At 38.4% G+C, this 13,928-nt stretch overlaps 1 protein-coding gene across 2 annotated transcripts in view; it reads left to right on the top strand.

Annotated features, from left to right (window-relative positions):
* Positions 1-2,785: 2,785 nt before the first annotated feature.
* Positions 2,786-13,928, top strand: part of LOC121390668 (DNA-directed RNA polymerase, mitochondrial-like) — a 61,866-nt gene continuing 50,723 nt past the window's right edge. For both annotated transcript variants that reach the window (XM_041522541.1, XM_041522542.1), the window contains exons 1-3: positions 2,786-2,926; positions 8,777-8,920; positions 10,647-11,707. In XM_041522541.1, the coding sequence (XP_041378475.1) occupies positions 2,845-2,926; positions 8,777-8,920; positions 10,647-11,707 (1,287 nt within the window). In that variant the 5' untranslated portion in view covers positions 2,786-2,844. The remainder of the gene's footprint in view (positions 2,927-8,776; positions 8,921-10,646; positions 11,708-13,928) is intronic.

The raw sequence follows: 13,928 nt of genomic DNA, 5'->3' as shown, positions 1-13,928 counted from the left end.
AATTGAATTGGCTGTAATTGTCAAGAGCGGACCAATAAAAATGTTTCTGACAATCAAGTAAACTGAAGCGGTATATGAAATTGTTGGGATTTTTTGTGTGTGTGTGTTACTTTACATAGTTACTCGGATAGTTGATACGTTTTGTTTTCCTTCCAAATGTCATAAACTTGTGGCAGACATGTGTAATTTCGCTACGGTGGGTGAAAACCCGAATATGTAAGATAGAACGAATGTTTCTTTCTCTGTAAGGCTACATTTCATGTTTTATATTTATTAAAAATAATGTTTTATCTATTTTATATCTTATGTTCAATGGTTTTACAGAAACAGAAAGAGGAGAGTTCGGAAAGTAAACGACTCGGTCATTAAAATGATTGTGCTCCATTCATCACCTGTTGTCCTATTGATTCAGAATTTTTAAAAAAGAAGACATAATACATATAGGTACAACTTTCAAGGCATGAAGTGCATTGCGCCCGAGCAATTAAGGGGTTTCCTGAGGAATACTAACCCGGGCAATTTTGAAATTTAGATGGCCTGAATTGTGATTTCCTGGCACCCTAATAATATAATTAGTCATTTTAAAACAATAAGTTTTCACTTTTTTGTTCTTTTCTAATATATAATAAATAATGTCCATTGGCTGCCGGATAGATGGGGTCTTATATAATAGGCGTACGGGCTGCCATGTGTGTGTGTGTGTGTGTGTGTGTGTGTGTGTGTGTGTGTGTGTGTCTGGGGCGGATGGGGGGGGTCCAAGGTGTCCGGACCCTCCCCACTCAAATTTGAGAAGTGCCCCTTTTATTTAGGATTTTTAGGTTTTTACAAATTTATTTATTCTGTCAATGTATAGAACACTGTAGAATACGTCTGCCAGCGTCCCTGTTGTAGCACTATTATATTATGGTCCATGTGAACCGTGTGTAATTTTTCAATAGTGCCTTTTCATAATGTTATGGTGCCCTTTTTGTCTTGGACTCCCCCTCATCAGAAAAGCTGGATCCGCCCCAGAAGGTAGACACAACCCGGGGCCGTCAAAAATGAAGATGGGCTGCATGAAGACGATTTCTAATCGTCTGACCCGTAACTTGGACACTAGTAGCCTGATGAAGGTTTGCAACAATTTGATTTGCCGTTTGAACTCGATTTCTTAGAGCCTGGTTACGAATGAATTGATCCTGTACTTCTGTCGTTGCCCCGTGACGACCAGAACGGGGTCAGTCGTCAACATTTTGGGTTTGTTGGTACCTGTTCCATAATCTGCTAATCACTGACTTCGAAACATTGAAGGTGTTGGCCACTTCACGCTGACTTCTGCCCGTTTGTAGCATGCCAATAGCCCGTAGACGCTCATCGCGTTGTATACGCCGCATCGCAAATTCAAACCATAATTTAAATGACTAAAAACAAAACAATAACAATTGTATGATCAACAGAATGAAAAAGATTGACAGAAATAATGTTCCACAGTGATTAATCGACCTTCCTTGAAATGGTCAAAATCGAGAATGACACCCCACGCACGTGTACGGGGCAACTGCGTGAAGCACGTGCAAACTATGCAATGTGTTTCGGTGTGTTGATAAACAGACCCAAACGTTCTTTACTAGGGTGTTAGTGGTCAAAAGGTATGTTCAGTCTAATAGTTGATATTAACAATATTTCAGGTTCCCCTACTTTTTTTATGTGTATGTATGTATGTATGTATGTATGTATGTATGTGTGTGTGTAAGTATGTATGTATAGATGTATGAATATCTATATATATATTGTGTGTATGTCGAGGTTAACTGTTACATACATAGATATTAACGCACTGGCGCAGGGGATAATTAAATCCTTTCTGGCCTCACAAATTGTCCCATGCCATTGCTGGGATTTGAACCTATGGCACCGAGTCGCCCGCAAATTTACATACTAACCACGATGCGTTCTGAGCTATCCAAACATCCATATAAAAGGGATGCTGTTTAATTCAACCACATGCATGGGGCCTACAGTCTACGCGGTCGATCCCGCTTACGTGCATGACACAGTGGGCAGACCTGGCAATGGATAGTATGTATTGATGTATGAATATCTATATATAGTGTATGTATGTCGAGGTTGACTGTTACATACATAGATATTAACGCACTGGCGCAGGGGATAATTAAATCCTTTCTGGCCTCGTAAATTGTCCCATGCTGTTGCTGGGACTCTAACCTATGGCAACGAGTCGCCCGCAAATTTGCCAACCACTATTTTCAACCACTTTCCATGTTGTAATGTTTTGGGGGTTTTAAAGAGAGAGAAAAAAGAGGATTAATTTGTTTTGTAATATACTGGTAGATGTATTTTATTGCTAATGATAAACATTTTAAATAAAACAAACGTGTGTGTGCGTGTATGTGTGTATGATTGTGTGTGTGTGTGTGTGTGTGGGGGGGGGGGGGGGGGTAGAAGAATACAAAACAATATTACCGCACAAAGATATGTAGGCCTACATGAATTTGCTAGTGCTCTAGGCTATCGTGTAGAAATGTTTTGTAGGATTAGGAATACGAGGCATTCGTATATTAATCATGGTTTTTATTGAGAAAATGTGACTGCCTTTTGTTATCAACTTTTTGCTTGATATATTTTGTAATATTTGAAATACTACTGTCAACATTTTAACTGGTAATGCTATTAAGTTCATTAGTGGAGTTGATAATAAATATTAATAAGATGCAATGAATCCTCCCTGTGCAAATGTGACCGGAAGTTTATGCAAAGGTCAACGCATGGCCGTCAGTTAAAATAATGTCGCATGTTTTGCGACTGAAAAAGTGTTTTAACCTGTTATCAAGATTTCGTAGACCAATGACAGTCAGTGCATTTGATGTATGTGATACCAAGGTGCTTTCTTCATGCGCTTGCTGTGACATTTTGCGGTTGGCTGCAGGTAAATTAAATAAAGGGAGTTTGCTGCAATTTTTAAAGCCGCACACCCTAGTTCCATCCAGCGAAAATAAATTATAATTTGGTTAATCTACAAACCTGTAACACACTTAGATCACGTTTTTATCAAATGGAGTGAAAAAGCAGGTTTTGGAAAAATATCCGTCCGGTCCCCCCTCCCCTAACCCCAACCCTAACCCCAACCCTAACCCTAACTAAAAATAATAATGGAGGGGACCGGGCGGATATTATACCCTGAAAATGTTCACGAACTGTGAAGAAAAATCTCACAAATGAACAACAACAAATCGGATGTTCATTGCGCGAACCGTGCACGAGAAAACAAACAGAACCAAAATGATAACGGTCACGTGGTATACCAACGTCTGTGACATTGAAATGGAAATATCCCGTCTAAAAATAGATTAGACCTTGTCTGCTCAACGTTTTTTTCTCAAATGTGCGTCCGTTTTTCAGAAATACGAAAAATGCATTTTGTGGTATTACAAACACCAGGATTACCAAAAAACACTTCAGGTGAATGGAAATGTATATATTCTAAATAATAAACGGTAAGTAAAGTGCAATTTTATTTGTGAAAAAATGGGTTTAATAGCGAAAAACAACGCCGTAATGGTTAACAACTAGCCGTAACTAGGGTGTGTCCCTTTAAGATCATGGATCATTGGATGTTATTGGCTAACCGAGACCGGTCTGACTGTTTACCCCAAGACACCCCAAAACACCACCAAGATACCCCAAGACTCCATAAATATTTCAAAAAGTTAATTAAAATGTAATATTTTATAAAATATTTAGTGGAAAATGAAGTAAAAGAATGAATTTTAAGCCTTAATGACAGCTGATTGCTAAGGGAGATAATCGACTATTTACCCCAAGACACCACCTATTTACCTCAAGACACACACGATACCCCCAAAAACATACACGATAACCCATATACCCCCAGGCATTAAAATTTATATAATGTTTTTATTTATAAAAGAGGTACACATTTTCTTGCTGTTGTTGGTTTATACACACACAGAGATATATATTCTCGGAACCTGCGTGATGTCACACGGCCTAGTTACCGATCATCCGGGTCTTTGGGGGTGAAGCAAAGCCTTAGTGATTACTGTTTTACATAGAATAAAGTTATCATATTAACTTTTTGCATGCCTTGCATGTTGTCATTTATTTTCTGTAGCTAACATTTAGTTGCAGCATGTCTTATGAGTATTATAGCAGCTTGGGTTGTCATATAAGAGAAACAAACAACGGGAATATGAATTAGTACAGTCCATATTTATTACCAACATGTTTCCGTATAGCTTATTTTGTCATGGGAACCTGACTAGAGGCAGGTTGGGCAGAACAATTTTTGTTGATGCAATTTTCAGGTAATATTAATTATAAATTTTAACAACTTTGAAATGATAAGATAATTATTAATATTATAATAATTATGATGTGGGCTACAGAATATATAATTTGTATGTATAATAATAAAATTTATATGCATGATTCAAGATAATTATTTTTATGATTTAACATAATTATTTTATTTCCAAATAGAATGTAATAAAAATTTAAACAATTGAAAAGTTGTTACTTTACAACTTTAAATTACAGTATTATTATTGTCATTCTTATTATATACTAGTAGATGTATTGGCAACAGTGAAAATGTTCCAATGAATACATTCTTTTATTCTTTAAAAAAAAAACCCAGTTTCTTGAAATAATGAAATGATTTGGTTTTACAGATTGTGAAATTATTTCATGATGTTGGCCTTCTTTACTGGTTGAATGCAGGCGAAAAGAAAATACCAATAATAAAATATAGCCAACCTCAGACCTTGTCATCTAAGGGGAGTTATATCTCTCTCTAGCTACCCATCACTCCCCTGAGTTTAGTTCAAGGAGAATAATACATAGCTCCCTTTGGCATGTGAATATTAATATTTTAAATTGCTCCCCCCCCCCATAATCTAAGTTAGGGTAGCAATTAATAACTCCCATACCATTTTCATGTCACAGTCTACAACCTACTAAAACATAGTGTTACCTCATCGAATAAACATATAACTGTTTTAATAATAGGGTTTAACATGGTATATTTATTAATAAAACACAAAAACTTACCTGAGTAAATAATGATTAACACACACAGATATATATAAGGAAAATGTATGAATGAGATGGTTAAATGCCATATTATTCTCCATGTGAAACTGTTTTTAGAAAGGAAAACAATTATCAAAATTCAAATATGGCGATGACCATTCATTTTATTGCAGATAATTGCTGAAGCAGATTGTGTGCACACGCACGCCAACATGCACACAAACACACACATATAATCCGAAGAACTGCAGAATACCATAAAACGACATGTAGATGCAAAAAGGCAAGTCCTTTAACTTGAACAGAAGCAAAATCTACAAATGTGCCACAACCACCAAATTACATTGATTCATAACAGAGTAAATTAAAAAAACCCAGAAACCTATACATGTATGTATGTATATATATATATATATATATGTGTATGTATGTATGTGTGTGTGTGTATAGATATGTGTGTGTGTGTGTATATATATATATATATATATATATATATATATATTATACACATGTATGCGTATGTATGTATGTATCCGAGATACAAGTATACCTTTATTGTTTAATACATTATACATTTGGGCTAATAGGCCAAATGTATTATCTGGAGTGGGGTAGGGGGCAACATATTGAGTAGTAGGGACAATCTTGGTTGGGGGAGAAGCCATATTTATATATAAAGTAGTAGAAAACCTATATTTACATACTGCAGGCCTGCTACAGACACATTTGCACACACACAAAAAAAAAAGTTTAAAAAAACAACTTTTATAATAAATTATTATTATTGTGAGTGTGTGTGTAATTTAACTGCACATACTTTTTATTTTAAAAATAAAAATAAATAAATAGATGTAGTAGCCGAAGATGACAAAATAAATACAAGTATAGAGAATGTCTTGATTGAACTAAAATTAGATTAAATGAAAAATGAAGACCACACAAATTTGATGATAAAAAGAGTATACTCTTTATTCAAGAACTGGATGCATCCGGGTTTTTTCTTCTTTTTTTCATGAAAGTATATGGAATTGTGTATTTTATTTACAGTATAATGTGGAAATGTTATCAATGCACATGCTTTAACCATTTTGGTTGCTATTAACGTCGCTTATTGTTGACAAGCAACAACATTAAACTCAACGTAGTCGCATTCTGTGTGGGGAAGCCATGGCATTGCATCAGGTTTGTCACATTTTGGTGCCTCTACCCAGAAGCGGCATCAGGCCTCTTTTTTGAAAAAAATTTAAAACGATATTTTTTTAACATCAAGTTGTGGTTTATGCAGCCAACTGCACAACATGTTTTAGGCATCTTGGCCGTTAACTGATGTAAATGATAGACTGAAATTGACTAAATTCACTATCAAACCATACGTAACCAAGGAGAAGCTTCACCGCGTCATGTGATAAACAATGGCGGATAGGGCTGAAGTACCCGTATGTTCGGTTTTGAGAATACAGACACACAGGTTGGGGTAAATAGTTAATTATCTCCCTTAGCAATTGGCCGTCATTAAGGCTTAAAATTAATTCTTTTACTTCATTTTTCACTAAATATTTAATAAAATAGTATATTTAATTCATTAAAAAAAATATTTATAGAGTCTTGGGGTATCTTGGTGGTGTCTTGTGGTGTTTTGGGGTAAATAGTCTGACCCAACAGAGACTTTCTAATGATTGTAATTAGATATCAAATATATTTTTCTGCATACAATATTAGTGGCTATATATTACACATGTTTCTTATTGTTCTAATATTTGTACTAGGTTAAATTTCATTTTAAGACAAAATCCAGTTTGGGCTTCTTACAAAATTTAAGACGACCAGAAACACTTTGGATATACAGACACTGATATTCTAAACAAGAAAATATATTTAGTATGTAAGTTTAATCAAAGAAGTATTTTATTAGTCAGAAACATCTTACAATACAGCAAACTCAGGAATGTCCCTTTAACATAAAACCATTTTGAAGGACTATCCTTAACACTGTCATCACAGAAACCCCCCCCCCCCCCCCCCCCAACGAACAGCGCTGATGACCATATAGTTAAGTTATATAATAAAGAATCATTAATACTCCAGGTTTATGTTTGAGGGTACCTGTGATTGTAGCCAGAGTACTCTGACTGTAAGAGAGCTAGACGGATATTTGGACATAAACATGCTCTCATTACAGTCAGAGACCAAGCTATGTATTTTTTTGGCAATTGCCGATAACCAAAAAGTTGTCAAAGATTTCCGATCTAATACCACAACAATCCTATGTTTGACGTCAAATACATTTACATCGACCATTTTCGAGTTACTTGATTAAAAAAAAATCAGATATTAATCACTAATACACACATTACAGAAAGAAACCCGACAGCACCCACATTCAGCTAAGCTTCGGCAAACTCTGGACAGCAGAATTCTAAGTTCGCCGACCTATATCGTGACGTTGCGTTACATGATCGTCCACTCAGCCATATTTTTTTTTTTTTGTGTGTAACGACACCACTAGAGCACACTGATTCATTAATCATCGGCTATTGGATGTCAAATATTTGGTAATTTTATCATAGTGTTAGAGAGAAAATCCGCTACATTTTATCATTAGTAGCAAGTGATCTAGCAAGCACATACCACGACCTTTGATATACCACTGGGCTGTGGACAATCACCAAAGCGACAGAGAGTGGTACACACACACACACACACACACATCACACACACACACATCACACACACACACACATACACACACCATCACACACACACACACACACACACACACACCATCACACACACACCATCACACACACACACACCATCACACACAAACACCATCACACGCACACCACACACACACACATATACACACACCATCACACAGACACCACACACAGACACACACGCACAGACACGCACACACACAACACACACAACACATACACACAACACACACCATACACACACACACAACACACATACAACACACACACACATACAGCACACACAACACACACACACAACACACATACACACACAACACCATCGCACGCACACCACACCATCACACACACACCACACACACCACACAGACAAGACACACATATACACACCACACACACACACCACACAGACACACACACACACACACACACACACACACACACACACACACACCATACACCACATACACACACACACACACACACACACACACACACACACACACACACACACACACAACACACACACATACAACACACACAACACACACACACACACACACACATACAACACACACACACACACACACACACACACACACACACAGAAACAATATTACATTCACATTTTCTCAAGGTCAAAAAAGTATTTCATCTACGAGTCGTATGCCTGCTTGGCATGTGTACCACTCTGGCATATCAAAGGCCGTGGTATGTGTGCTATCCTGTCCGTCGGTGGACCCATTGGGCTATTTCTCATTCCAGCCAGTGCACCACGACTGGTAATCAAAGGCTGTGGTATGTACTACCCTGTCTGTGGGATGGTGCATATAAAAGAACCCTTGCTGCTAATCGAACAGAGTAGCCTATGCAGTGTTTACAGCGATTTTCCTCTCAATATCTGTGCGTCGTTAAATAAAACATTTCTTTCTTTTTGGTATTATTTACGAGTTCGCCTCTATGATGACCATCATGGCTACAACTAATACCTTTCTTTTAATTTTCAGCTGGAAAACAATTGCATGTTGTTGCAAGATCATATTCCAGTGAATCTACGAGTCTAAAACGACAGTTTATTCCCTCTCATAAAAGAAAATGGAAAAAGAAGAAATCGCAAAACACTGAAGAAATAAAATCAACTCTTATTCAAGGTAATTTACTATTGGAGCTGGTTTTGATAATTGAAATGAAACATTACTTAGATTTTATTGTTTAGATTATCTGTTTACATCCAAATTGTTTCTGGTCATCCTGGTGTTTCTAATACCATGAAATGCATTTTTTTCATATTTTCACACACGCACGAATAAGTAATGGTTACGGAGCAGAGCTCTAGTCTATTTTTCAAGGACATTTCCCAGTTTCAGTGTCACACAGACTCATCTTTCACTCTACTGTAACTTTATCAAATGTGTTTTGTAGATGAACCAAAATTACTTTACATTATTGCGGATTGAAACTAGGATCTGTGACTTTATTGACCTATTAACCAACCTCGGTGGCATCGTGGTAGGCCATTGGTCTACAGGCTGGTAGGTACTGGGTTCAGATCCCAGTCGAGGCATGGGATTTTTAATCCAGATACCGACTTCAAACCCTGAGTGAGTGCTCCGCAAGGCTCAATGGGTAGGTGTAAACCACTTGCACCGACCAGTGATCCATAACTGGTTCAACAAAGGCCATGGTTTGTGCTATCCTGTCTGTGGGAAGCGCAAATAAAAGATCCCTTGCTGCTAATCGGAAAGAGTAGCCCATGTAGTGGCGACAGCGGGTTTCCTCTCAAAATCTGTGTGGTCCTTAACCATATGTCTGACGCCATATAACCGTAAATAAAATGTGTTGAGTGCATTGTTAAATAAAACATTTCTTTCTTTCTTTCTTTATTGACCTATTAATTTTGAAACTGTTATGGAACTGATCACCTGAGGGTGGCAGGATCGAGGTATCATAGTTATTAGTTTCCTACCGGTCCAACCGGAGGGGACTATAGATTTCGTCTCTATCCGTCTGTCTGTTGTCTGTCCCACATATAATATTCTGATATATTGAGCTGAAATACCATGTGTAACTTTATAATTTGCTGTTACAGATCAGGTTTGACTTCCATGGTGATTTACCCATTTTTCACAGAGTTATGGCCCTTGAACATAGGAGATATAAAAATTTGTTTTCCATACTTTGTTTTGCAATGCTTCAAAATATTAAGCTGAAATTTTGTATATATAGCTTTATAATGTTCTGTACATTACAGATCTTGAGTTTAACGTTAAGTTCATTGCAATTTACCCATTTTTCACAGAGTTATGGCCCTTGGAACTGAGAAGATAAGAAAATCTGTTGGGTTCCGTAGGGGACATTTATTGCTTTAGAAGTACTCTCAGAATGTCTGTTATTTTACAACATCTGTTAATTTTGCTGCCTTTTGTTCTCTCTCTGTGTTTCTTGGTTTAAATAAGGGGCAGGATCTACTGATTTAAATGTACATGCGCGGTTAGTCTAGGATCGATCCCTGTCGGTGGGCACATTGTGCTGTTTTTCGCTCCAGTCAGTGCACCACGATTTGTATATCAAAGACAGTGGTATGTACTATCCTGTGTGTGGTATGGTGCATATAAAAGATCCCTTGCTGCTAATCAAAAAGAATAGCCCATGAAGTGGCAACAGCGGATTTCCTCTCTCAATATATGTGTCCGACGACATATAAATTGTGTTGAGTGCGTCGTTAAATAAAATATTTCCTTCCCTCTTTCTTCTCAATATCTGTGTGGTCCTTAACCATATGTCTGATGCCATATAACCGAAAATAAAATGTGTTGAGTGCATCGTTAAGTAAAACATTTCCTTCCATTATGATATGATATATGTTTCTCTTTCTAGTCATTGATGCACGAGCTAAACAGCTTGCATGTAAAATTGTAAAAGCTAGCACTGAGGACATTTTGCTTCAGCTGGTTCCATCGAACAGAAATGTCAGCAACAACGCTTTTCTCGTCTTGCCGACGTCGGCTAAACCGTTCCTTGACACCTCATCAAAAAATACTCTTCCAGAAGAGCCACAGGTTTTGGAGGGACAGAGTATACATGATGTGGATCAGGTCCGAACTGCTGACATTTCCTTTCTCCATAAAGATGTTGATGCGCCCGTATTTAACATGGTGGGTCACGATGAAGTGGCCAGCTGGAACAGTCACTTGAACTCCTTTAAGTATCAACTGGAGGTTTTACCGGTGGTGTCAGAAAGCAGAGCTGCTGAGCAGATTGTCGAAGACACTGATGGCAAAGTTTTCGCTTTTGAAGATTATTCGCCATATGCCAAGAAATTTATTTGTCACGAAGATCACTTAACACCGACTAAAAGTCTGGCGAACGTTACTGAAGATGTATCTTCCGTGGAGAAATCATTGTCTTCTGAGGAAGAAGTGCTTCGTGTGATTTTCCGAAAGGATCTTGACCGGACGATTAAAAGTATCAAGACTGATACAAAGAGTACATCTAGTCTGAATGACCAGATATCTGTGAATACAAATATACTAGAGAAGAAACCATCGCTGGTGAAGAGACATACGTTTCATTCAAAGGAACGGCTTAGTGGCTTGGTGAATACTGGAACGGAAGTCTGTGATACTCATCCTGAACTCTCAACAGCTGATGCTTTGATAGACTCTGGTGCTGTAGTAGAAGAGGATATTTCTGTAGGTATTGGGGAAAGTGATGCGGTGTCCACTAAAAGTGTTGTTGAGGCCACTAAAAGTGTGGTTGAGACCAAATCGAGCAAGGCAAAGACGAAAACAAAGGTGAACAAAGTGGCGAAAGTCTCAAAAGATGAAGCTCTGCCAGTTTCTGCTAAGCAGACGTTCAGAGGCAACCCGGAAAAACAAAACCGACTCTTCAATCAGGATCTCCTGAGCTTTGTGGAGGCTTGTTGTTTTTCTAATAAAGTAAGTAAAATCTGTACATAATTTTGTTAAAAAGGGACATACGCTAGTTTCAACCCGTGAAAATTAACACTAAGTTTTGTTAATCTACAAACCTGTAATGCATTTGGATAAAGTTACAATTGAGTGAAACATAAGTCTGTGACTTTGAAATGGTGAAATACCCTCTAAAAATAGACTAAAACTTGACTCCATAACTGTTACTTCTCAGAAGCATGAGCATTTTTAACAATATATGAGAAATGCATTTTGTGATATTAAAACACCAGGATGACCAAAAACACTTCGAATTTACAGAAATTGATAATCTAAACAAATAGATCTAAGTAAAGTATGATTTAAGTTATCAAAAACGGTTATAATAGTAAAAGATATGCGTTAGTGTTTAAAAACTAGGGTATGTCCCTTTAAAAAACCCAAAATAATTAAGACATGCTTTCGGGGATTTCTCCTTGGATGTGTTCTGTGGGTCCAAATATACATGTAGACCACGGAACATTTTGCTTTAAAATTTTGAGTAGGTGATCAGTTGAAAATTGACTAGCAACTACTCCTGTACTATAATTATAGTTTTTTGTATTGTGTAGCAAATTGAGATGCAATACTGAACAAAATGTTCCCTGTAGGCCTCCTACCAAAGACACAAAATAAAGTGGAACTGAACATTCCCAAATAATTAATTTGCTATCCGAAGTATGATTTACTCGTGCTAATTTTTATAATCCCATCAGACATGGAGAAACAATCTGGATAAATACCTGGTATTGTTTCAGTATGAACAGTAAATTAAATGTGTTACTTGTGTGCTACATTTTTTTTTTAATATACATTACAGGGCTAGCTTTGGGTTAGCAGAAAATTTTGACAGATTTTCTACTAAACTTCAAAAATGCCAGAAACCCAGTTATTTATATAATATATATATATAATAAAATATATATAATTTATTTAGTTACATTATTTCGCCAAATTAAAATAAAATTCGCCAGGTCAGGTCAGGTAAAGTTTTTCACGTGCATATTTACCACAAAGGTTTCACGCATGCCTGTCACAGGCTTAATCTCTGACTTTCGCCAGTAACTAAGTCCGGGACAGGAGATGGGGGGGGGGGTGGGGTGTTTAAGTTTGAGGTGGGTGGAATTTGGAATAAAAAATTAGTGGTCGGTCAAAAACCTGAGTCCTACGGAGAATAATCTGCTGTATTAAGACTAAGAAATTAAAACCAAAAATATTTTTGAATGCTCAGCCTAAAAGGTTTTATGGTGATTTGAGCACCAAAGTAAAGTGCGTTGGACTATTTACAAAAAAATAAAGATAAGAATTTTGAGCCACGGCCAAAAAAAATTAAAGTCCAACTAAGCCCCAAAAAGGAGGTTACCTGTCCTAGGTAAGGTTGTTACGTCGGTGAGGCTGGAGTATCCTGGAGGTTCGGCAGCAGATGTTGGCACTTTCGCAGGGTACGAACTACCGGACCGTAGTCTGGGCCGCAGACTGCTTGGATCATCTTGTGTAGATTCCGGTTGTCCAACTTGCTGTGAAGTATGGCTTGTCTGTAGGTCTGCTCCCTCTTGTGCGTGACGACTATGGTGTGGTGAGTGCCGAACACCTTGTACAGTTTGTACTGGCTGCCGTCCTCCAGGGTTCTCCAGTCCGCGTTGAGGTAACTGTCCCTAAGCATCTTCGGGTCGGTTGTGTCCCCCTGCTTGCAGATGTTGTCTCAGTCCATTAACTGCAACGGTCCATTTGGATTCCTCGGGGGGGGGGGACTACCGGCGCTGGTGGCTTGGCCTTGGCTGGCTGGACGGTCGGTGTATAGTCAACCAATGCACCTGAATCGGCGCCCGTGGAGTGGAGGTCGGTGGTACCACCCTCAGGGCCTGGCACATCGCGGTGTCCAGGCTTGAGTATGGCTCATCCGGGGATGCGGGTGCCGATGGCAGTCGCGTCCTCTTCGGTGAAGTCGGTGGGGGTGACGACGCAGAAGGGACCGCCGCTGGCAGTTGAGCCGCCAGCTTTGATCTCCCCCTGAGCCGTCCCTGACACACCTTTCTTCTTCCTCCGTCCTCTCCCACTCCCTCCGTAACACTGTTCCTCTTCTTTGGAGGCGGGTCACCGTATACCAAAGACACTGGTCGCCCATGTCCCGGTATTGGTAACCCGGAACTCCAGTAGAGCCCCAAAGCTGGCTATCAGTCCCCCCAGGTGGGGGGGGGGGGGGCAACTC

Source organism: Gigantopelta aegis, chromosome 15, assembly GCF_016097555.1.
Source record: "Gigantopelta aegis isolate Gae_Host chromosome 15, Gae_host_genome, whole genome shotgun sequence".
Taxonomy (NCBI): Eukaryota; Metazoa; Mollusca; class Gastropoda; order Neomphalida; family Peltospiridae; genus Gigantopelta; species Gigantopelta aegis.
The sequence above is the reverse complement of the archived record's forward strand: the minus strand, read 5'-3'. Positions and strand labels throughout refer to the sequence as shown.